Source organism: Bufo gargarizans, chromosome 1 (genome assembly GCF_014858855.1).
Source record: "Bufo gargarizans isolate SCDJY-AF-19 chromosome 1, ASM1485885v1, whole genome shotgun sequence".
Classification (NCBI taxonomy): domain Eukaryota; kingdom Metazoa; phylum Chordata; class Amphibia; order Anura; family Bufonidae; genus Bufo; species Bufo gargarizans.
The window spans coordinates 386,210,969-386,237,372 of NC_058080.1; the positions used below are offsets into that span (position 1 = coordinate 386,210,969).

Consider the following 26,404-nt stretch of genomic DNA (forward strand, 5'->3'; position numbering starts at 1 on the left):
AGCTGCAGAACTGCCTGGGGAAAGGGTTAACTTAAGCGCACAGTGCATGGGGACGGACCATGAGGAGGATAGTCATGTGACTCCTCTGTGTTCAGTGCTGCTAGGAGCCTGCTGCTAGGTACTGTAACAGAGGGGGAGGCATCACTAACGTATCTTACTGTATGCTTACCGTCATAGGTATACGTCAGGAATCCTCCTGATGGATACCTCTGAGGGAAGGCTCATAACGCGATGTGAACCAACCCTAAACGTGGAATTCTGGTTATGTGAAGTAAAATCCTCTATCCACAGGATAGGGGGATAACTATGACCCCGTACCCTGTGGAGCCTACTGAAGCATGCACGAAGCTGCTCCATCAATTTTCTGGGAGTTCCAGAGATAGCCGAGTACAGCATTCACTTTCTCTGGAACTCCTATGGAAATGAATGGAGTGGCTGTGGACATGCCTAACCAGCGTCTCCATTCATTTCAGTGGGCTTCACGGGGTACAGGATCCGCATTGGTGGGGGTCTAACAGTTATCTCCCATCATGTGGATAGAGGATAACTTCACATAACCGGGTTACCCCTTTAACTTCCTGATCCCTTCCATTGAAGGTTAGGTAAGTGGACAAGGTTCTTGTCTTGCCAGGTGCCTTCCAACCAAAGGATAGTGAGGAAGGGAAAATGCATCATCTCTTGGAACGCAGAATTAAGAACTATACAGGCATATCCCACAGATTTGATCACAATATGAGACAGAACAGGATAAAAGTATATAAATGGATGAACAGTTTTATTTATTTATTTTTTTCATTTTCGGTCTATTTTCTACATTTAAGGTGTCTGCACACAGGCGCAGGTTTCAAAACAGAAATTTAACCTGGATTCTTATGTGGATTTCTCTGCATTTCCGCACCAAATCTGCATGTGTTACTTGTGGATTTTGTAGCGAATTTGCTCCGATCTCACCTTTTGCATTGCAAAGAGTGAAATCCGCACATGAAAAATAAAATTAAAATAAACACGCAGTTGATTTCAAAAACCACATGGAAGCTCAATTTCTGCACTGAAAACCCCCTCAGTTTACATGAGATTTGTCAACTTTCATTAACTTTGCTGGTACTGTATTAGGGTCCATTCACGTCCGCATCCGTTCCGCACTTTTGCGGAACGCGCGCGGACCATTCATTTTTTATCAATGGGGGCGCAAAAGATGCGGACAGCACACAGTGTGCTGTCTGCATCTGTACTTCCGATCCGCGGCTTCGCAAAAAATAGAACATGCCCTATTTTCGTCCACAGACACTGACAAGAAAGGCATTTCTATTATAGTGCTGGCCATGTGCGGTCCGCAAAATGTGGAACGCACATGACCGGTGTCAGTGTTTTGCGAATCTGCAATTTGCACAGTTGCGGACTTGTGAATGGACCCTTACGCTGCGAAGTTTCGGCACCAAAATCCACATGTAATCTGCAATGTGTGCAGGTAGCCAGAGTTCCATCAACAGCACATCCAGGCGGACGAACAAGACCCTATGGTGCAGTGCTCTGGTAATATACAGTTAACACTGACCTGACCGTGGAACAAAATTGCCTTTATGACCAGTCAAGTGCATGTTAACAATTTAGGACTTGTTAAGTACCTCGTAATAAAATGTCAGTCTTCACACATTTGCTTCCTACTGTACATGACTTAAAAGAAAGACACAGATTAATATCAAGTTAAAAACATATTTATTAAACCGATGTTGTCAATGAAGGGTCTTCTGCGAAAGGTGAACTAGGGTATGAGTGGGTGTGAGCTAAAAAGCTGAACGGATGGTGGTTTTGTATATAAAGCGACAAAGAATTGATTGCCGCCCGCAAACAAGATTAACACATTACATGTATCTCATGATGCAAGTGTTCTTCAACACATTCTCACAGTCTGAAACAGTTCACCGACCCACTAGTAGTAGGGGCGTCTTGGGTTATTCTACAAATAGAAAAAAAATGATGTTAGTGTTTAGTTGATACATACACGTATGATGAGTTATCAGAGCTAAGGGGGTTTAACCCTTGGCCAACAGCTAAGCATGGTTTGTACAAGCTTCAAAGAACAAGCAGATGATCACCTAAACTAAACATCCTTCATCTCCTATAGTGGGGGAACTACAGGAATATTAACCAATAATATTCATAATCCTGCCTCCCTTATTACTTACGGGCCAATCACCAACACTATATTTGCCAGAGATGAAGTATAAAACATGTTTAAAACAAAGTGAGGTTCACATTTTTGGGGGGGGTCAGCCAAGACTGAGGTACGTTCCATAGTCCTTCCTACGGTCAATGAAGCAGAAAAGACTTGTTATATTCTTCTGTGAATTTTATAACTGCTTTTTTTTATTTTATTTTTTTTCATTTTGTCTCTTTTTTACATTTGGAAGCTCCTCAACTATTCTATTAAAAGGGTTATCCCATCTTAGACAATGGGGGCATATCGCTAGGAAATGCCCTTATTGTCTGATGGGCGAGGGTCCCACCCACACCTACAGGAACAGAGCAGAGAAAGTGGAGGAGGGCGCACTGCGCATGCGCAGCTGCCCTCCATTCATTTCTATGGAGCCGCCGAAAATAGCCCAGCGCTGGCTCGGCTATTTCCGTCGGCCCCATAGAAATGAATGGGAGCAGTGGCCGCGCATGCGCGGTGCGCTCCCATTAACTTCAATGGGAGAGGCGGGGAGCTGAGTCTGGTGGTGAACAGACCCCGGGGGACGCTAGAATGCTTAGAAGTTTAGATGCAAAATGTTGACATTTTTCAAACAATTTCCAAAATCCACTTTTTCAGGACCAGTTCAGGTCTGAAGTCACTTTGTAAGGCTTACATAATAGAAACCACCCAAAAATGGCCCCATTTTAGAAACTACACCCCTCAAAGTATTCAAAACTGATTTTACAAACTTTGTTCACCCTTTAGGTGTTCCACAAGAATTAATGGAAAATGGAGATGAAATTTCAGAATTTAACTTTTTGGGCATATTTTCCATTTTAATAAAAAAAAAATCCACTAACAAAGCAAGGGTTAACAGCAAAAAACTCTACATTTATTGCCCTGATTCTCTAGTTTACAGAAACACCCCATATGTGGTCGTAACCTGCTGTATGGGCACACGGCAGGGCGCAGAAGGAAAAGAACGCCATATGGTTTTTGGAAAGCAGATTTTGCTGGACTGGTTTTTTGACACCATGTCGCATTTGAAGCCCCCCAGATGCACCCCTAGAGTAGAAACTCCCAAAAAGTTACCCAACTTTAGAAACTATGGGATAATGTGGCAGCTTTGTTGGTACATATGATTTTTGGTTGCTCTATATTACACTTTTTGTGAGGCAAGGTAACAAAAAATGGCTGTTTTCGCATAGTTTTTATTTTTCGTTATTTACAACATTCATCTGACAGATTAGATCATGTGGTATTTTTATAGCTCAGGTTGTTACAGACGCGACAATACCAAATGTGACAACTTTTTTGTTGTTGTTGTTTCAGTTTTACATAAAGCATTTTTGAAAAAAAAGATTGATTTTTTTAGTGTCTCCACATTCTGTAAGCCGTATTTATTTATTTAGGGTGACTTTCCTGTGTAGGGGGCTCATTTTTTTCAGGATGAGATGACGGTTTGAGTGGTACTATTATAGGGTGCATATGACTTTTTGATCGCTTGCTATTACACTTTTTGGATGTAAGGTGACAAAAAAAATTCAACTTTTGGGGGTTTGATCCCCTTTACAAGGCATGACAATACTTCTGTATTATGATGCATTGGCTGCAACTGTATTACACACTGTAAGGGGCCATTCACACGTCCGTTGTTTCTTTCCTGATCTGTTCCGTTTTTTGCAGAACAGATCTGGACCAGTTCTGTACCCATTCATTTTCAATGGGTCCTGAAAAAAATAAAAAATAAATAAAATAAAAAAAAAAAAATCGGACATTGTGCTGCCCGATTTTTTTCAGGACCCATTGAAAATGAATGGGTACAGAACTTGTCCAGATCTGTTCCGCAAAAAACGGAACAGATCAGGAAAGAAACAACGGACGTGTGAATGGACCCTAATACACTTACAGCCTTCCTGTAAAGTTTTCAAAAAAGGAAAAAAAGTTTCAAGTAAAAAAATATAAATATCATGTTTCCAAAATAAAGGGAAAACATGTATTTCTCTGGTCCTTAAGTCATGGCCAGAGATGACGTACATGTACATCATGGGTCCTTAACCACCTCCGGACCGCCTAACGCAGATCTGCGGTCCGGAGGTGGCAGCACTGCGCTCAGCGACGCATATATGCGTCATCTTGCGAGACGCGAGATTTCCTGTGAACGCGCGCACACAGGCGCGCGCGCTCACAGGAACGGAAGGTAAGCGAGTGGATCTCCAGCATGCCAGCGGCGATCGTTCGCTGGCAGGCTGGAGATCTGATTTTTTTTAACCCCTAACAGGTATATTAGACGCTGTTTTGATAACAGCGTCTAATATACCTGCTACCTGGTCCTCTGGTGGTCCCTTGTGTTAGGATCGACCACCAGAGGACTCAGGTAGCTCAGTACAGTCGCACCAAACACCACACTACACTACACCCCCCCCCCCCGTCACTTATTAACCCCTTATAAACCCCTTATAAACCCCTGATCACCCCCCTGTCATTGATCACCCCCCTGTCATTGATCACCCCCCTGTCATTGATCACCCCCCTGTCATTGATCACCCCCCTGTCATTGATCACCCCCCTGTCATTGATCACCCCCCTGTCATTGATCACCCCCCTGTCATTGATCACCCCCCTGTCATTGATCACCCCACCTGTCATTGATCACCCCCCTGTCATTGATCACCCCCCTGTCATTGATCACCCCCCTGTCATTGATCACCCCCCTGTCATTGATCACCCCCCTGTCATTGATCACCCCCCTGTCATTGATCACCCCCCTGTCATTGATCACCCCCCTGTCATTGATCACCCCCCTGTCATTGATCACCCCCCTGTCATTGATCACCCCCCTGTCATTGATCACCCCCCTGTCAGGCTCCGTTCAGACGTCCGTATGATTTTTACGGATCCACGGATACATGGATCGGATCCGCAAAACGCATACGGACGTCTGAATGGAGCCTTACAGGGGGGTGATCAATGACAAGTGGGTGATCACGCATATAGACTTCCTGATCACTTCCCTGTCATTGATCACCCCTCTGTCATTGATCACCCCCCTGTAAGGCTCCATTCAGACGTCCGCATGATTTTTACGGATCCACTGATACATGGATCGGATCCCCAAAACGCATACGGACGTCTTAATGGAGCCTTACAGGGGGGTGATCAATGACAGGGGGTTGATCACCCCATATAGACTCCCTGATCACCCCCCTGTAAGGCTCCATTCAGACGTCCGCATGTGTTTTGCGGATCCGATCTATGTATCCGTGGATCCGTAAAAAAAAAATCATACGGGACGTCTGAATGGAGCCTTACAGGGGGGTGATCAGGGAGTCTATATGGGTGATCACCCCTCTAGCATTGATCACCCCCCCTGTAAGGCTCCATTCAGACGTCCGCATGTGTTTTGCGGATCCGATCCATGGATCCGTAAAAATCATACGGACGTCTGAATGGAGCCTTACATGGGGGGTGATCAGGGAGTCTATATGGGTGATCACCCCCCTGTCATTGATCACCCCCCTGTCATTGATCACCCCCCTGTCATTGATCACCCCCCTGTCATTGATCACCCCCCTGTCATTGATCACCCCCCTGTAAGGCTCCATTCAGACGTCCGCATGTGTTTTGCGGATCCGATCCATGGATCCGTAAAAATCATACGGACGTCTGAATGGAGCCTTACCAGGGGGGTGATCAGGGAGTCTATATGGGTGATCACCCCCCTGTCATTGATCACCCCCCCTGTCATTGATCACCCCCCCTGTCATTGATCACCCCCCCTGTCATTGATCACCCCCCCTGTCATTGATCACCCCCCCTGTCATTGATCACCCCCCCTGTCATTGATCACCCCCCCTGTCAGGCTCCATTCAGACATTTTTTTGGCCCAAGTTAGCGGAAATTTTTTGTTTGTTTTTGTTTTTTCTTACAAAGTCTCATATTCCACTAACTTGTGTCAAAAAATAAAATCTCCCATGAACTCGCCGTACCCCTCACGGAATCCAAATGCATAAACATTTTTAGACATTTATATTCCAGACTTCTTCTCACGCTTTAGGGCCCCTAAAAAGCCAGGGCAGTATAAATACCCCACATGTGACCCCATTTCGGAAAGAAGACACCCCAAGGTATTCCGTGAGGGGCATATTGAGTCCATGAAAGATTGAAATTTTTGTCCTAAGTTAGCGGAAAGTGAGACTTTGTGAGAAAAAAACAAAAAAAAAAAATTTCCGCTAACTTATGCAAAAAAAAAAAAAATTTCTATGAACTCGCCAGGCCCCTCATTGAATACCTTGGGGTGTCTTCTTTCCAAAGTGGGGTCAGATGTGGGGTATTTATACTGCCCTGGCTTTTTAGGGGCCCGAAAGTGTGAGAAGAAGTCTGGGATCCAAATGTCTAAAAATGCCCTCCTAAAAGGAATTTGGGCACCTTTGCGCATCTAGGCTGCAAAAAAGTGTGACACATCTGGTATCGCCGTACTCAGGAGAAGTTGGGAAATGTGTTTTGGGGTGTCATTTTACATATACCCATGCTGGGTGAGAAAAATATCTTGGTCAAATGCCAACTTTGTATAAAAAAAAAAATGGGAAAAGTTATCTTTTGCCAAGATATTTCTCTCACCCAGCATGGGTATATGTAAAATGACACCCCAAAACACATTCCCCAACTTCTCCTGAGTACGGCGATACCAGATGTGTGACACTTTTTTGCAGCCAAGGTGGGCAAAGGGGCACATATTCCAAAGAGCACCTTTCGGATTTCACAGGCTATTTTTTACAGATTTTGATTGCAAAGTACTTCTTACACATTTGGGCCCCTAAATTGCCAGGGCAGTATAACTACGCCACAAGTGACCCCATTTTGGAAAGAAGACACCCCAAGGTATTCCGTGAGGGGCATGGCGAGTTCCTAGAATTTTTTATCACAAGTTAGCGGAAAATGATGATTTTTCTTTTTTTTTCTTTTTTCCTTACAAAGTCTCATATTCCACTAACTTGCAACAAAAAATAAAAAATTCTAGGAACTCGCCGTGCCCCTCACGAAATACCTTGGGGTGTCTTCTTTCCAAAATGGGGTCACTTGTGGCGTAGTTATACTGCCCTGGCAATTTAGGGGCCCAAATGTGTAAGAAGTACCTTGCAATCAAAATGTGTAAAAAATGGCCTGCGAAATCCGAAAGGTGCACTTTGGAATATGTGCCCCTTTGCCCACCTTGGCTGCAAAAAAAAGTGTCACACATCTGGTATCGCCGTACTCAGGAGAAGTTGGGGAATGTGTTTTGGGGTGTCATTTTACATATACCCATGCTGGGTGAGAAAAATATCTTGGTCAAATGCCAACTTTGTATAAAAAAAATGGGCAAAGTTGTCTTTTGCCAAGATATTTCTCTCACCCAGCATGGGTATATGTAAAATGACACCCCAAAACACATTCCCCCAACTTCTCCTGAGTACGGCGATACCAGATGTGTGACACTTTTTTGATGCCAAGGTGGGCAAAGGGGCACATATTCCAAAGTGCACCTTTCGGATTTCACCGGTCATTTTTTACACATTTTGATTGCAAAGTTCTTCTCACACATTAGGGCCCCTAAATTGCCAGGGCAGTATAACTACGCCACAAGTGACCCCATTTTGGAAAGAAGACACCCCAAGGTATTCTGTGAGGGGCATGGCGAGTTCCTAGAATTTTTTATTTTTTGTTGCAAGTTAGTGGAATATGGAACTTTGTAAGAAAAAAAAGAAAAAATCATCATCATTTTCCGCTAACTTGTGACAAAAAATAAAAAGTTCTATGAACTCACTATGCCCATCAGCGAATACCTTAGGGTGTCTACTTTCCGAAATGGGGTCATTTGTGGGGGTTTTCTACTGTCTGGGCATTGTAGAACCTCAGGAAACATGACAGGTGCTCAGAAAGTCAGAGCTGCTTCAAAAAGCGGAAATTCACATTTTTGTACCATAGTGTGTAAACGCTATAACTTTTACCTAAACCATTTTTTTTTTTGCCCAAACATTTTTTTTTTATCAAAGACATGTAGAACAATAAATTTGGCGAAAAATTTATATATGGATGTCGTTTTTTTTTTTGCAAAATTTTACAGCTGAAAGTGAAAAATGTCATTTTTTTGCAAAAAAAGTTACATTTTGATTAATAACAAAAAAAGTAAAAATGTCAGCAGCAATGAAATACCACCCAATGAAAGCTCCATTAGTGAGAAGAAAAGGAGGTAAAATTCATTTGGGTGGTAAGTTGCATGACCGAGCGATAAACGGTGAAAGGAGTGTAGTGCCGAAGTGTAAAAAGTGCTCTGGTCATGAAGGGGGTTTCAGCTAGCGGGGCTGAAGTGGTTAAGGGGTTAAAAAAAAAAAAAAAAAAAAAAAAGTCTGGTCCTTGCATGTGCTAAAAGACTCCATAACCTTTCTTAGAACGCTAACCGCACAAAAGCACAATGTGTGTTGGGTTTCCAACCAGGCCCAGAATTTAGTAGGTGGATGGCAGTGTTTCTGAGGTACATGGACTATACTGGGGTATAACTTATGTTCAATTCACAGCCCAAGTGGAAGGGGACCGCAAGATTGAGTGGAGATTGATTACAGCTTACAGGCAAACCAAAGTCCGTGTCTGAACGATGCGCGTAACTTTTATGCAGTTAAAGGGGTTGTCTCACTTCAGCAAATAGCATTTATCATGTAGAGAAAATTAATACAAGGCACTTTCTAAGGTATTGTTATTATCCATATTGCCTCCTTTGCTGGCTGGATTCATTTTTCCATCACATTATACATTGCTTGTTTCAATGGTTACAGACCACCCTGCAATCCATCAGTGGTGGTCGTGTAAACACACTAAAGGAGAAAGTGTCGGCCTCACTGGAGGCCGGGACTGTGAGTGCACACAGGGGCTAATGCTCTTTCCTATAGTGTGCAGGCATTGCCACTGCTGATGGATTGCAGGGTGGTCTGTAACCATGGAAGCGAGCAGTGTATAAAGCGATGGAAAAATTAATCCAGCCAGCAAAGGAGGCAATATGGATAATAACAATACATTAGTAAGTGGCTTGTATTAACTTTCTCTACATGATAAATGCTATTTGCTGAATTGAGACAACCCCTTTAAGCAATGTCACCCCATTATGTGTGGGGAGGGAATTAATGGAGCAAAATGACAAAAACAATGTCAGTCTGTCAAACAGAAATAGGGCTACTTTCAAACAAAAACACATAACGGCAAGTTGTATGAGCAACAAGATTCAAGTATGTGAACATACCAGTGGATTAGGCCGGAAGCGATATGCCAGCATCATCCTCTTCCGAAAAGCTTCATATTCATCATCATTTTTCGCTAACTCTGCTGGACGATCTATGCCAAACCCTGCCCCATCCACTGTTGTTGAGCCTCTGAAATGTAAATATAAATAATAAAAAATGGCAATGATAACAGTGATGGCCTAACTTAAAGGGGTTGTCCCGCGAAAAATATTCTACATTGTTCAAAACAGCACCTTGAGCTCAATACTTTTGTATTTGTATGTCATTAAAAACTTAGTATAGCCACTGATGTATTCAATAGATATAGCGCCACCTGCTGTTTGTTATTTTCCTTATTTCTCTGTCCACCGTTAGAAGCTGTGGCAGATACAGGGAGAGCGCTGCTGCAAAATCAACAAGCCCCCCTAAGCCGACAGCTTGAAATAAACCTAGCAGAGCACTTGGAGCAATGAATGGGGATCCAAGTGAGGTACAGGGTCGGTTCTAGCTTTGTTAGAGATAGTCATATAGGATATCCGATTTAAATTTTTTTACCTGAAGGGTCCATTCACACATCAGTATTTTTCTATATCCCGAATTTCGGTCCGTTTTTTTGCGGATCCGTTGTTCCTGAAAATGTTTCCGTATGTCATCCGTTTTTTGCGGATCCATTGACTTTGTATTGTACCAGGATCCGATTTTGCAGATAATAGGACAAGTTTTATATTTTTTCGGACATGTGGTTGTTAGTCCAACCATCCAGTGATTAACAGAAAGTAGCAGCTTAGATGTTCGATGGAGTTGCAATATGCACAACAGCATGTAGAAAATGTAACTCCCTCTCACTCTGGTGCCATCAGTTTAAGGCTACATGCACACGACCGTATGTGTTTTGCGTATGCCATCTTTTTTTTTTTTTGGGCGGATAGATTGTAACAATGCCTAAAACGGACAAGAATAGGACGTGTTCTATTTTATTTTGCGGGGCTACGGAACAGACACAGTGTGCTGTCCGCATTTTTTGCAGACCCATTGAAATGAATGGGTCCGCATCCTATCCGCAAAAAAATAAATAAAATGGAACGGACACGGAAACCAACAACGTTCGTGTGCATGTAGCCTAATGCTGCTAATGGCAGACTGTACAGGGACACATCCCTAATTGATAATACCCAGCTGGATTAGCAGAGGTTCAACACCCAGCACCTCTGCCATCAGATGTTCAGCAGCAGGCTCAGGTGGGAGAGAAACAAAGCTCCATCCATTGTCTTGTGGATGTAAGCTGGTTACTGAAGCGCTGCCCCTATTTTTTTAATCTGATATTGATGGATCTAATATCCGACCATCGGTATCAAAATACTGGAAACCCCTTAAAATGGGTTGTCCGCTTTTTACTATTGATGACCTACCCCCACAATAGGTCATCAATATCAGAGTTGAATGAAGCAGAGGACATGCATGCGTTTCTGCCGCTTCATTCAGTGGAACACAGGCTGCTGTTCTAGTGATCACCTATTTCCTAACCTGTGGATAGGGGATAGGTTATTGCTATGCGAGAGGTAACCGTTCCGCTCTAACAGCATCACAGATTCCCTCTTCTATCCTGCTTGGCAGACAAACTACTTGCACAAACACATTGTAACAAACTGCTGATGTAATCAGTGTGTTTCCATACACTGTCAGCAAGCAGCAATCATATATAAGAAAGTTGTTCCGTTGTTCACTTCAGACAGACAGTGATTAGACTTATTTAAAAGGGTTATTCCATGATTCCTGTCCAAATGAACACCAGCCATCATATATAATACATGACAATCTCTTTATACCAAAGCTAGAACCAGCCGTGTACCTCGCATGGAATCAGATGTCCTGATTTGTTGCCGCTCTGCTAGATTTTCTACAGGCTAGTAGTTCAGCGGCTGTGTCCTTTCTGTTGCAGCTCTCTACTCAGCATCTGACAGTAGATGGGGCTGGTGACATGTGTATCCACCTCAGTAGGTGGGAGTGCACATTACAGTTTAAACACCAGAGGGCACCATTATTATGATGTAAACAGAATTTCTCACAACTGGAGCATTTTGTTTTTCATGTTGAATTATATTAAAAATAACTAATGGTGGCACAGCCCCTTTAATTAGAATTTTTTTTTTTGCTGATCCATAGACTATAATATAGTCAGATTTTCACTGACAAGTATAGGACATGTTTATTTTTTTTTTCTGAGCCATGCAATGGAAGAATAAGGCCCCATAGAACTGAATGGAATAGCATCTAATTCACAAAAAAACGGATCCGCATGTTCAACGTGAGAGAGATAGAAGATACACACTGCTCCTACACACCACATTTTCTTTTGCCATTTCCCCCCCATTGCATTTTTATTGCCATCAATCTTTACTATATACTTATACGTTAACTCCTAGGTAGTCAAATTTATACTGGAGACAATGGGTGCCAACAAGTATTATTGTTTTATGTGACGTATATTCAAGTTTAATACCTGAATTTTTCTGTATTACAGTGACATGTAATTTTATGCTTTCATCAATAAATACCCCATTGAAACAAAGAGACAATGGGGGTCATTTATTAACCTGAAATATGCCTACATTAGGTGTATTTCAGGCGCAGCTGCACCGCAATCTGCAACTTTTGCCCGCTCATGCCAGGTCTAAAAAAGTGGGTGTGGTGTGGTGGGAACGGGCCAGCAGGCCCACCCATCTCATTCATCATTTTCTACGCCTGGATTAGATGTAGAAAATGGTCTAAAACATAAGCAAGCTGGGAAGCTAGCTTATATTTAGACTGGCACTGGATGCACCGAAGCTATGTCGAGGCCAGCGAATCTTCATAACTTCGGAAATCCACCAAATATAGGGGTTATTAGGACCGGTGTCTAAAACACTGGTCTTAATAAATCACCCCCTATGTCCTTTGATGTCCTGCTGTGTCACTGCGCTGTACTACAATGCTTACAAACAGATCCTAATGTTTTAATGTATTTTATATCTTCAGTGTTCCCTTCTGCAATAATCTGTAAAAAAAAAAATATATACAAAAAAAAAAAATAAAGAAAGAAATTTCCCAGCAATATTTACTGCACAAAATACCAAACAATGCATTTGGCAACATTGCCCTCTTCTGGTGAACATAGGTATTACCACACTGTTTTACAAAGGATCAAGTACAGAGCAAAAAAATCTGACCTAATCTCTATCCGAATCTTTGTGACAACATGTTCTAATTCTAAGAAAATAAATATGCATGTTTAGTAAAAACGTACTTGTTAACAGGGTTCTTTATTCCTTGGCCTTCAGAACCCAATCCGTCTCCTTCTTTCCAACCCATCTTCATAAGCATTTGGTATCCTATGTTCTCCACAGTTATCTTAAATTCTTTGTACTCTGAATAGTCAGGTTCACGACCCTCCTACAACACAAAGATCATACTATGGCTGTAGATGAAAAAAGTTGTTACTAAGATGCTTTTACTACGGCTCGGTTCAACAGTCTACTAGACCCGTCACATGGTGGACACCAACTGAGGTTGACAGACCCAACCGACTTATAATGGGACCTACCAGGTTCCAACGATGTGTCTGTTTAGACAGAAAAGACAGCATGGCATAGAGCTTCTGAGGCAGGAGTGAACAGAGTTCCTAGACTAACACAACTGCACATGATAATTGTATATACACTCCAACGCTCTCCGTTTATGGACCTACTTACCAAGCAGTGCAACACAAAACTGGACTTCGGCTTAGAGCAATCAATTATTTAAAAGGGTTTTCTAACCAAAATGGTCTGCCTGGGTGCAGTATTTATACATTTCTACAAAGAACACAGACCTTCTCATTTATTTATTTAAATATTTTTTTTAATTTTTATTTTACCCATTTGGTTTACACCATGATCTGCACAACCTTTAACTTATGTTATGTTAGGTGCCCCACACAAACTAAAGACAAGTATATCAGAATATATTACAGTGGCACAACCACAAGCATCTCATCACTTTTTGGAAAAATATCTGGGTGACTTCTGTAGCTCAACTGTGACAGGTATAGAAAGGGTTGATGGTCCACCTAGAAAAGGTGGTTGGGCCAGAACCCAAATTATGAGGCAGGCCTTCTGGATTTTTAACCTTGATACCAGGGCCCCAAAAATGTAAAATTTTAGAACAGATCCAATATCTGGAAATCAGTCTTCCACCATATTAACAGTCTCTAATTAAGACTTCCTCTCGGCCCTGAGATTGCACTACTTTCCTTCTTCCCGGAAAGTATTCCTGTGGCTCTGCAAAAATATAGAACATGTCCCAATCTTAATAGGACTGTTCTATTATGGTCTGGACCTTCCATTCCACAAGATGCAGAATGCGCACGGCCGGTATGCGTCATTTGGTCGTGTGCATGAGCTCTTACACTGGATTAACAAGGAAGACCTAATTGCCAGATTGGAAAAACTCATCTGGGTAGCTTTCCTCTCGTGAATCTTATCTGAACATATGGTCTTGTTGGTCCTCCTCTAGGATATGTCCCTACACTAGTAAGTACAGTTGAGGCTACTTTCACACCTGCGTAAGGTGCAGATCCATCTGGTATCTGCAAAGACGGATCCGCACCTAAAATGCAAACGCTTGTATCTGTTCAGAACAGATCCGTTTGCATTACCAGGAACAAAAAAAATAAAAAATTTTATTCATGATAATGCAAACGGATCTGTTTTGACTTACACTGAAAGTCAATGGGAGGCGGATCAGTTTTCAATTGCACCATATTGTGTCCGTGAAAACGGATCCATCCCCATTGACTTACATTGTAAGTTAGGACGGATCCGTTTGGCTCCGCTGCAAGCAGCGTTTTAGTCTCCGCCTCCAGAGCGGAATGGAGGCTGAGTGGAAGCAAACTGATGCATTCTGAGCGGATCCTTTTCCATTCAGAATGCATTGGGGCTAAACTGATCCGTTTGGGCCGCTTGTGAGAGCTCTGAAACGGATCTCACAGGCGGACCCAGAAACGCCAGTGTGAAGGTAGCCTGAGCTGTACATTTATAGCATATCAGTGGTACATCTTTACCTCACGCCTCTTGTATTCCTCATTTAGTTCAAACAGGGAGAAGAACACTGAACTAGAATGAAGCACTAAATACCTCATTGAATTTCAAGAGGAATTTTGAGGACATGCTTGTCTCCGTCATGATGCTTACTCCATGTCAAACGTGTAGTTTCACCTCCATACCAACATATAGGACATGTTTGAGGTTAACATTTCAGAGTGTTTCTTTTGTCTATTCTTTATATAACCTTAAGTCTCATTCACACGTCAGTGTTTGGTCAGTGATTCCCATCAGTGATTGTGAGCCAAGACCCGGATTGGAGACATAAAGGTATAAGGGAAAGATCTGAACCTGTTCAGTGTTTAGAGCAGCACCTGGTTTTGGCTCAAAATCACTGATGGAAATGACTGACCGAACACTGACGTGTGAATGAGGCTTTATATCAGACATTTATGTTCTTCTTCCCATATATTTCATACTGTTTCCATGTTGCCTTTATGTAACATTGCTTCTACCACTCTAATATGCCTTTAAGTGTGGCCTGAATTGGGAAGAAATGAGTCAATCCCCTTCTGACCCACAGCTATTTATTGTTGGCCGTGTTACTATATACCTTGTTATGACTAAGAGCCAGTAACAACTGGGGAGGGCTCAAAATGCAGAAATGGCTATGTCACCTGTTTGTGGATGTGCACCTGTATGTTTTTAATGCATTTTTTTTAATCAAATTTGCCTTTTAACTTTTCCTAGTGCTGGAATTGGGCTTTGGCTAAAATACCACCACCATTGTATGACTTTTCAATAACTCATCACGGGTTTTCATGTTGGACAAACCATTTGGTTTGGTCAGAAAGCTGTAGCCATGTCTCAACATTATTTGGCATCGTTACCTTAAGAGCTTTGAATGTTTCCATAAATTTCTCTAGTTCATCGGGGGGTAAGAAATCTCCAATGAAATGCTTACCACGACCCATTTCAGTCAGCTGTTCTGCCCATTCTGTTGGAAAACAAAAGTTTCACCACAAATTAAAACTTGCTTCAAATCCACCGTTTCTCGCCTGCATGGCAAGATTTAACTACACCGCTACATGGCCTTTATTGATGTTCATTCATACAAGTTTATGGTGCAGTTACATGTACTACAGCTAGTTATGACCCTTACCCCTGGTCTTGTCCATTTCCATCTGTCTCAACTGGTGCTCCCACGTTCCCAGGTCATTATCGACCTCTTCGTCACTGTCATATTCATGCTGATGTTGTTTCATGGCCTTCTCCCACATGAGCTGCACGTCCTGCATGGCCTGCTTGTGTTTCATGATCAAGTCATACATTTGCTGCATCTAAACAGAAAACAGCTAGCTGAATAAAGCAAATCAAACTTTGAGAGAAGAAAAGAAAAAAAAAAAAAAAAGAAATTGTGCAGGTAAAGGTGTTCACAATCAACACTTATCTCCTGCCCACAGAATATGTGACCGTGTCTGACAGCTCCACTGATCACGAGAACCGGGATCCTATGTCCCTCCTTTGAATGGGGTGGTGGTTGAGTATGTGGACTGATGCCTCATTAAAAGTCTATGGTAATGGCAGAGTACAGGTACCGTAATAAGTGTGGATTATGTGAAAATCCCCTTTAACAACAACCATTTTTGTCAACAGGAAAACCACCTTAATTTAACCCCTTAATGCCAAGTTTCATTTTTTTCCTGACTTCCAAGACCCATAACTTCTTTACTTTTCCATTCACACAGTCTTATGAGGACTTATTTTTGAGGGACAAGTTATATTTTGAACGGCATCATTTAACTTACTAACTTGTAATGAGAAACGGAGAAAAAAAAAAGAAGATCAGGTGAAAAAGAAACGCATTTCTGTCATGGTATTTCGGGTTTTGTTTTTAAAACATTCACTATACACTAAAAATGACATGACATTCTGTGGGTTGGTATGATTATGACGACAAAGTTGTATATATTTTTTTGTTTTAGTATTTTTTTTTTTTTTGTGAAACCTTCGAAAAATACTAATTAACGTCTTTGTTTTCGTCTACTGAGCTGTGTGAGGGCTGGTTTTCATGCAGGATAAGCTCCAGGTTATATTAGTACCATTTTGCGGTACAATATGACTTTGATCACTATTTATTTATTTATTTCATTACAGCATTTACAGCAAAGGAAAAACATTTTTATATTTGGACATTTTCACCCCGAAACAAGTGTCTACAGATGGATACATTATCTGGCTTGGCTCTTGTCAAATCCCAACACTTGTTGGAAAGTCAGATTTTGACTCATAGGGAGCCACTCCCAAGAGGTGGCTCTGGCAAGATGGTTTTCTTCCTTGAGGAAATACCTCTTTGCAGTGTGCATACACATTTCTAAATGTTAAATTGGGATAGGGTGTGATTAGAATGTTTAATATTTGTGGGTTTTTAGCATTTTTGTAATTTTTAGCCCCTCAGGGGACCTGAAGATGCAATCTTCTAATCGCTTGTAACATAGACTGCAATAGAATACTATTGCAATCTATGGGATATTTACAGGCTCACAATCATGCCATAGGAACAGCTTTGCAGACAGCTCAGTATTACAGACCTGGGAGCCTTCACAAGACCCCAGGCTGGAGGACAAAAGGAGCCCTCTCTCTCTAACCGCTCAGATGCTGCAGTCGCTATTGACCGCAGCATGTGAAGGGTTAAATGATCAGGATTGGAGTTCTCTCCAATTTTGGTCATTGCAGCCGAGTGCTGGATGTATTACAAAGCCAGCAACTGCCACTTATAGGGCAGGATCAGCTGATGACCATACACCTCTTGCACCCCGCTGACCTACTATCACGTCATGGGTTGCAAAGAGGTTGAACGGTAGAGGATTGCTGAGGACTGGTTATAGTTTATAGCTGCATCATTATATAACTAGATGTGTGCGAGTGGTCAACTAGACAGAGTGGTGAACTTTCTATCCTACCTCCTGCTGTTCTTTTATTTGTTTCTTTTGGGCCTCTGATAATTCCGTGACTCCAACCAATCCCACCGGTTTTCCATTCTGGTAACCTAAGCCTTTCAGATCCTGGGCTAAAAATAAGAATTACAATTCTAGGCTCTGAATCCAATAAATGGGTAACAAGCATGTATGATTTCCAAAGAGAGTAGAAATCTCACCTGTTAGAAGACTGGTATTGGGAGGCTCATTAATGACATTAACAGGAGGGATCTCTACTTTCTCTTCCTCTGGCCCCCATCGACTCTTCCTCTTCTTTTTCGCAGCTGCTTGCTCTGCGGACTGCTGTTGCGTTGGTGGACTAATAGATGAGGAAGCGGGGGACTGAGATGCTGCAGAACAGGGCTCAGAGGAAAACTTACGCTTAAGCTCTAATAAGGTATGACTGTCCGTTGAAGATTGCTTGGCTCGTCGGAATTCTTCGACCTTGATTTTATAATATTGGTACCCTTTGCCATTAGCGTCATATAAAAACCTTCAAGTAACAGATTAAAAAAAAAAAAAAAAAGAAAGACATTTTTATATTAAATTAGAAAAAGTAAAAGAAACAAACTGCTCATGTGGAAGAATGTTGCTCTGTGACAAGACCAGAAAACACCCCATTCATCAAATCTGTATCAGGCATTCTGCCCTGCAATCAGGATAATGACTGTTATGTTTTCTCATTTATAAGAGTATGACTCCGCTTTATAATTCAATAATATCTTAGTCAACTGGCACAAATAGTCGGAATGGCCTTAATATATCTATTACCTGAAGGCAGGATTTTCTCTGTTATTCTGGAGAGCAATAGCTTCAACCTCAGGGCCACCATCTGCCACAAATCTAGCTAACTTCTCCGCAAACATCTTGGTTTCTTCATCCTCAGGGACTGAAAGGGAAGAACAGGCAAGAACATTATTAATCAAGCTGGACAGTTTACATTATTACCACAGAGAGTCTTAAATGTCTGTGACAGACCCCTCTCAATAGCCATATCACCCAAGAAGTCCGTATTCATGGCTCGGGTGATTGGCGCACTAAGCAGACCAACCACAGTCATTGCACCAGCAGTTATCAGCCATGACTCCCCAAATCATATGCACATTCAATTTAGTGGACCTAATATTAGAAGAAAAAGTAGCATCTAATAGACAACATTCAACCTGTTTTCTCTGACAGCTGAAACGCTTCATCACACACTTTTGCACCACTATTGTATTATTTTGGAAGCCAAAAAACTGGCATGTCTGTGAAGGTTTTCATTTATCCAGGTCATGGTATATCTGTAAAGAATAAATCAAGGCAACTGGATGGGTCCGCACCCGATCCGCAAAATTGTGGAAAGGATGTGGACACAGTAGGTCCAGTTGCCTTGATTTATTCTTTACAGAAAAAAAACTGGCATGGAGGTTTGATAAATTCTAAATTATATAAGAAAGTTGTGCTTCAGTATTAGGAAAAAAGGGTCTGCTTTTTTCCTCTGAGAAACAGTGCCACATTTGACCGTGGGCGGTGTCTGGTATTGCTGCTCTGCTCCATTCGCTATAATGGAGATCTGCTGAAATACTAGAAACAGCACAAGGGCAGATGTGATACTGTTTCTTGAAAATAAAAATATATAAAAAGCAGAGCTGTTTATGAAGAAAAAAGGAATGCCACCTTTAAAGGGATTGTCCAGGATTTAACAAGTGATTGCCTATCCTTGGGACAAACATAATGGGGCAGGTCATGCACCCCTGCCGATCAGCTCTTTTGCAGTAGCTCCGGTGCCAGAACTATACAGCTCCATCCACTGTATAGGATAGAGATTGTTACTGCAGTGAATGGGAGCAGTGCTGCAGTAACCAGCTCAGTCCACTACACAAATCAAACAGCTGATCCGCGTGGGTGCTGGGTAGGGATGAGCGAATAGACTTCGGATGAATCATCCAAAGTCGATTTGCATAAAACTTCGTTAGAATACTGTACAGAGCGAGCTCTCCATACAGTATTAGAATGTATTGGCTCCTATGAGCCAAAGTTATTACTTCATGAAGTCTCGACTTCGGGTAATAACTTCAGAAATTAAATTTCTACTGTAAAAAAATAAATAGAACAAAAACCAAGTTCGTTAAGTTTAAGTGGTACCTTGAAACCGAACCAGAGTTCTGTAAAAGGTGTTTAACAGTAAAAATTAATTTCTGAAGTTATTACCCAAATTCACATGTCCAAGTTTTTTGCGGTCCGCAAATTGCGGACACTGGCCATGTGCGTTCTGCATTTTGCGGACGGCACATGGCTGGCACTATAATGGAAATGCCTTTTCTTGTCCATGGCTGCGGACAAGAATAGGACATGTTCTATTTTTTTTGCGGAGCCGCGGAACGGAAGTGCGGATGCAGACAGCACACAGTGTGCTGTTCGCATCTTTTGCGCCCCCATTGAAAATAAAAAGGATCCGCACCTGCTCCGCAAAATTGCGGAAAGGATGTGGACATATGAATGGACCCTAATACTGTAAGGAGCCCTCGCTCTGTATAGTATTCTAACTAAGTTTTATGTAAATCGACTTCAGATGTTTCAGCCGAAGTCGATTAGCTCATCCGTAGTGCTGGGTGTCAGACATTGATTGACTATCTAAAAGGATAACCCATGAACAACCATTTTAAACGTCCCAAAAAAAAATATGTCTTCAATGGTTCTAGAAATCAAAGCTCTTCAACCATGCTCAGACTTGCTCCACATGTTGTAACCCTGAGATGGCTAACCTCCGCCACTCCCGCTGTGGTAAAACTACAACTCCCAAGATGTACACTTGCTAGGCTGTTCTCAGAACGCCATAGAAATGAATAGAGCATGCTGGGAGTTATAGTTTCACCAAGCTGGAGTGCTGGAGGTTGGCCATCACTGTACCTAGCCTGTCATGCCACAGTGCAAAACTATGAACACTTGGAATATCTATATGCTTATATGGGAGACTGTTGAAAACCTTGTGAAATATTTAAAAAGCACAGACCTTTACTTGGCGCAGCTTTCTGTCTTTGACTTTTCTGTTTAAATTCCGCTATCTTCTTTCGGTAATATAGGAACTCTCGGCCATTCGGATCATGTAGAAATCTGCAGTAAAAGGAACTGAACATTAGTCTTAAGATTGCCATTTGAAAAGGCAATGTACACCTTTAGAGGCATGTTTTCTTTCATTATTGCATTCTGCTTGTCTTGGGTATAATCCTTAAAGGGCCAACTTGAAAAAAAAAATTATCCTATCCTTACATTGGTTGCATATTGCTAGGATATGCCACCAATGTCAGATAGGTGTGGTATCTGCTTCTGTCTCTAGAACAGGCCCCCTAAAAATATGCCACCAATGTCTAAAATGGGAATACCCATACAACAGTTTGTCTTCTACAGTTTCTTTTCACTGCTCTGCACACTGTTGTTCTCCTTCTCAGGGAAATTTGTCATAGGCTACTTTCACACTAGTGTTTTTGCTGGTTCTGGCAGGGCTCAGCAAATACGCTTCCGTTACTGATAATACAACCGCCTACATCCGTTTTGAACGGATCCGGTTGTATTATCTGACATTGCCAAGACGGATCAGTCATGAACTGCATTGAAAGTCAATGGTGGATGGATACGATTTCTACTGTGGCAGAGAAAATGGATCCTTCCCCATTGACTTGCATTGTGGGTCATGATGGATCCATCTTGCTCCGCATTCCAGGATGGGAAGAAAACCACAGCATGCTGCGGTTTGCTCTCCGGTATGAGAACGGAACACATTTTGGAGCATTCCGTTCATAATGCTCAAATAATAATTTAAGCTGAACTCTATTAGTTTCCTCATAATTTAGCTTTATTAGTTCTAAAACTGCCAATTTAACTCTTGGTGCATACTCATTGAGTTTTTGGAGAAGAATTTGAGGCAGAATTGCATGCAAGGTTTTCAGCGAAAGCCAGCAGTAGATTTAAAAGGAATCGGAAATATAAAAGGGTATATATAAGGTGATTATAAACAGTCATACAAAACCTTTTTAAAAGAGGATTTAACCCTTAAGATACCAGAGTTTTGTTTTTTTTCGTTTTTTCGTTTTCATTTTTCTTCCATATAACTTATTTTTCCCTACACATAGGTGAATGAGGGTTTCTTTTTTTGTGGGACAAGTTGTACTGTCTAATGCCACCATTTAATATGGCATACAATGTAGTGGGAAGCTGGAAAAAAAAAAATCCAAATGGGGTGGAATTCGAAAAAAAAACAATTCCTCCTTTTACGGGTTTTATTACCACGGCGTTCCGTTTGCGGTAAAACTCACCTGTGCCCTTCATTCTCTGGGTCAGTACAATTACAAACATACCACGTATGTATAGTTTTTTTTTAAATGTATAAATAGTAATACATTTGACTTTCTAAATGTATTTATTTAAAAAAAAAAAAATATATATATATATATATATATATATATATATATATATATATATATATATAAAAAAATTCTTTACATCACCATATTCTGAACCCCATAACTTTTTTGTGGGCAAGAGAAGCGATAAAAAAAAAAAGGCAAATTGGCCCTTTTTTCCATTTACAAACTCGCCGTATTGAAAATATATTTTTATATTTTAATAATACGGGCGTTTTTGGTCGCGGTGATGCCCATGAATGATGTTTATATTTTTGTTATTTATGTACTTTTTTATTCTACGGAAAGAAGGGTGATTTAAACATTTTTTTTTACAGTTTTTTTTCACTTTTTTATGCTTTTGAAGCTTATATTTAAGCCTACAAAATCCTTTTTTTTTTTTTATTCTGAACAATCATGGGTCTTTCAGACCCATTTTATTTTAGCAGAATTGCAAATTTCTTATGTTGGCCTGCCACCTGCTGGCCAAAATAAGAATTGCAGCCTCAATATCCTGGGCATTGAAATCAATTACGGGCATCCTCATTGGCCGCAGAGGTTAGAAGCCTGCATGCGCTTGCGGCCATCATATTTGCACCTTGCTCCAGCGCCGTACGTGTATGGCGCTGGTAGCGAAGGGGTTAAAGCATACATTTTTTTATTTATTTTTTTGAATTTGCCAAGTTCTTGGGGCCAACATATCAACCACAATTATGGTTCAATCATTATTTTATTAAAGCGTACAAATGCAAAACGCACATACATATCCACTATGTATACATGCACACTACAAAGGTCATAAACTGTTCACAGAAATAGGTCTGAGGCAGTGGTACATACAAGGTTAGCGTTACAGAACCCTTATTGCACATAACAAGCCCGTGAAGGCTTCCAGACATAAATCCAAGAGTACCACCGCAGATGTTCTCCAAATTTCAGACCCGTAACCACATAGGACAGGGAGAGACTTCACAAGACACGACAGACCAAGACAAGACATAAACAGGAGGAGGGAGGGAAGGAGAAGTATAGAATAGAGAGGTTCTGCTTAGTATAGTATTCAAGAGCAGTTACCCGGTAAAACACCCGTCGTCAGCCAGTCATGAAACGGTGTGGAGGAGCGAAACTGGTTCCATGGGTCCCAAGTCCCCCAGAAGGCCGAAGCAGATCCCGATTCTACAGCGCCTAACTCCTCCATACGGACTAGTGAGTCCAGAGCGCTGGACCAGGTCACTCTCAAAAGACTCTCTGGGGACCTCCATTGACGGGGAATTATCTGTCTCATGGCTAATATAAAAAAGCGAAGGGCACCTTTTTTGATCTGCGAAATCCGTCCTGCGAAATCCGTCCTGAGCTAAAGCAGGAGAGGGTACAATAGTAGCTTTGTATAGGAAATTATATAAGCCAAAGATCTCCTGCCACAGGGGAGCCACACCTGGACAGTCCCACCAAATATGTGTCATTGAACCCCGTGCATTAAGACACCTCCAGCACGCATCAGGAACCTGAGGATAAAATTTGTGTAACCGCACTGGGGTCCTATACCACCTGGTAAGGATTTTATAGTTAAGTTCCTGCAAATTACATGACACAGTTAATTTATGAGTGAACATAAGTGATCTAGACCATTGGTCTGTAGAGAAGGTAGACCCCAGTTCCGATTCCCAATCAGACATGAATTTGAGTTTAGTCCCTTGAATGCCTGTGGAGGAATCCTCTTTCTCCCCAGAGTTCAACATGGCATACAGTAAAGATATAGCATGATCAGGAGCTGACCTTGCTGTGCACATCTTTTCAAATTCAGTCAATGGAGGGCATGACCGTAATCCAGGTATCAGGGATTTAATAAAGCTTCGCAACTGAAAGTAAAGGAGCCAGCGCCCAGGGCCTGCAGGTATAATGTGGGAGAGGTCATCCAAGGGGAGCAGACCATTCTGTTTAAAAACATCTATCAATTTGATCGGATGTCTATTCCGGTCGCTTAAAGCTGGGAGCTGACACAAACCTGTGGGGAGATCCGCATGGCCCGTGAGTGTCGTAAGCGGACCCGGAGAGCTTATAAGGCTGAGTTTGACCGCAAATTTAGCCCAAAGCCTAGCCAGGGTGTGTAAAAGCATCGGGGATTGTGAGTTAGGTAATAAGCCCAAGGAGGTAGGGGACAACCAAAAAATTCCAGTAGCCAAATGTGGCGCCATTTCATGCTCAATATCTACCCAAAGTTTGGTAGAGCGGTTATGACACAAATCAAGCACACAATTCATGATCGTCGCTCTATAGTATGAAATAAAATTTGGTAGTCCCGTACCCCCCAAAGCTTTAGAGCGGGACATCAAACTGTAGCTAAGTCTAGCCCTGGGTGCTCTCCATACAAAAACCGGTACCATTCTCCTGATCTTAGCAAAATAGGTTAAGGGGATTTTACATGGGATCGTCTGGAACAAATATAAGAGGCGCGGTAAAATGTCCATTTTAACCACATTGATCCATATCAACCACAATTAAAAGAGAAATATAACCTCCTGGCATGCACTGCAGGGCTAATCTGAGTCTGCATACACAGCACTTATTAAGCACTGTGTACACAGATATGGGGAAGGCAGGGAGTTTTGGGGAGCCTTGCTATCATTGACAAAGTGCCCCCCACTCCTGCATGATCTATGCGTAGCTGTTAACTCTGCAAGGGCGTTCAGATGTCTTTGCAGAGTTAAACGTTGAGCATCCAGACATGTATAATCTATGGGTGGCCCATAAGTGGTTAAAATAGCGATGGAGAGCTTTTAGGAGAGTACAGGTGATCCAGCATTATGTTTTAAGTTACTGCATTCACTGTTAAATATGTTTATATTCTAAGTTTATACATTTCTGACATGGCAATACCAATTACCGTATGTTTACTTGTTTATTGTTTGGTCATTTTTATATAGAAAATTGTAAAAGGGAGTGATTTGTATTCTAACACTTTTGTTTAATAAAATTAAAGTAAAAATGTTTTTTTTTTTTTAAGTCTCCTTAGGGGACTTGAACATGCAATTATTGGATTGCTTATACCAGACTAATACTATAGCACTGCAATCTACAGTGCTTGTGAATTATTCTTATTAAAAGTAGCTATCCAGCCTAGGACCAACTTAAACCTGTGACCACAAAAAAAAAAAAATATGAAACCCACCAACCACACTCACGTGTCCACAGTCCTGCCATTCACAAGACTGTCTGGGAATGGGGGCATGGTGTGGGAACGGTGGGACTATGGACCGGTGAGTGTTTTTGTTTTTTTAAAGTTTTTTCTTTATTTAACTTGGAACAGATTCCAGTGATTCGGTTGTTCGGCTACAAGGCCAGACAAGCTCTTTACAGAGGACCTGTCACCTCTCCTGACATGTCTGTTTTAGTAACTACCTGCATTCTCCATGTAATAACAATTCTGGAGCATCTAGTGTTATGACTCTATGATGTGCCATACCTTTATTATTCCTGCTGGAATTTATCAATTAATTGCTAGCAGTTTGCACTGAAGGTAAAGCTGGGTCTTGCCAGTTGGAGGTGTCCCTGCACAGCGTGAGACTAGCCAATCAGTGCTGATAGTGTCCGACTGTGCGGGGGACACAACGCCACCTAGCAACACCCATCTGGACCATCACTGCAAACTGCTAGCAACACATTAATAATTTCTAACACGAACAAAAGAATGGTACAACATAAGAATAGAGATGCTCCAGGATTATTACATGGGGACTGTTAGTAGTTACTAAAAAACTGACAAGTCATGAGAGGTTACAGGTTCTCTTTAAGCACAGGTGTTTATAGGAAGATTATAAGGGCAGGCGAGAGAGTCTTCACAAGGACCTTGGCTGCCATAACAATTAGGGATCGACCGATTATCGGATTTACCGATATTATCGGCCGATATTCAGGATTTTGAACGTTATCGGTATCGGCATTTATTTTGCCGATATTCCGATAGTGTATGGGGAACACAGATCGCGCTGCTCTCAGCGCTCTCCGTGTTCCCTCAGCAGCAGCACAGGGGAGAAGGAGCAGTGTCTCCTCCCCCTGTGCTGCTGCTGCCGCTCCAGCCAATGGAAGGACAGGGGACAAGAGGAGGGGAGGAGCTATGGCCACTGCTCCACCAATGAAGCTTAATCTCACATTAATTCATATACAGGAGGCGGGAGCTGCAGGATCACATAGCCGGCTCCCGGCCTCTATGAGCTGTAGCTGCGATCTGCGGTAGTTAACTCCTCAGGTGCCGCGGATCGCAGCTACTGCTCATAGAGGTCGGGAGCCGGCTATGTGATCCTGCAGCCAGCTCCCGCCTCCTGTATATGAATAAATTAGAGATTAAGCTTCATTGGTGGCGCAGTGCGGCCCCCCCCCCCCCCCCCAAGCCCCCCAGTATCAGACATTGGTGGCGCAAGTGCGCCCCCCCAATATTAGGCATTGGTGGCGCAGTGCGCCTCCCCCCCAAGCCCCCAGAGTATTAAGCATTGGTGGCGCAGTGCGCCCCCCCTCCCCCCCCAGTATTAAACAGTGGTGCGCCCCACCCCAGTCGCAGTGCGCC

General features: G+C 42.1%; 1 protein-coding gene across 1 annotated transcript in view; it reads right to left on the minus strand.

Moving 5' to 3' along the window:
• Positions 1-1,699: 1,699 nt before the first annotated feature.
• The window catches only part of SUGP1 (SURP and G-patch domain containing 1), a 41,137-nt gene continuing 16,432 nt past the window's right edge, over positions 1,700-26,404 (minus strand). Inside the window, exons 6-14 of the mRNA XM_044270583.1 lie at positions 20,457-20,557; positions 18,233-18,350; positions 17,641-17,954; positions 17,447-17,553; positions 15,646-15,823; positions 15,374-15,480; positions 12,710-12,855; positions 9,447-9,576; positions 1,700-1,957 (exon numbers count right to left, since the gene is read on the minus strand). Coding sequence (XP_044126518.1) covers positions 1,931-1,957; positions 9,447-9,576; positions 12,710-12,855; positions 15,374-15,480; positions 15,646-15,823; positions 17,447-17,553; positions 17,641-17,954; positions 18,233-18,350; positions 20,457-20,557 — 1,228 coding nt within the window. The 3' untranslated portion in view covers positions 1,700-1,930. The remainder of the gene's footprint in view (positions 1,958-9,446; positions 9,577-12,709; positions 12,856-15,373; positions 15,481-15,645; positions 15,824-17,446; positions 17,554-17,640; positions 17,955-18,232; positions 18,351-20,456; positions 20,558-26,404) is intronic.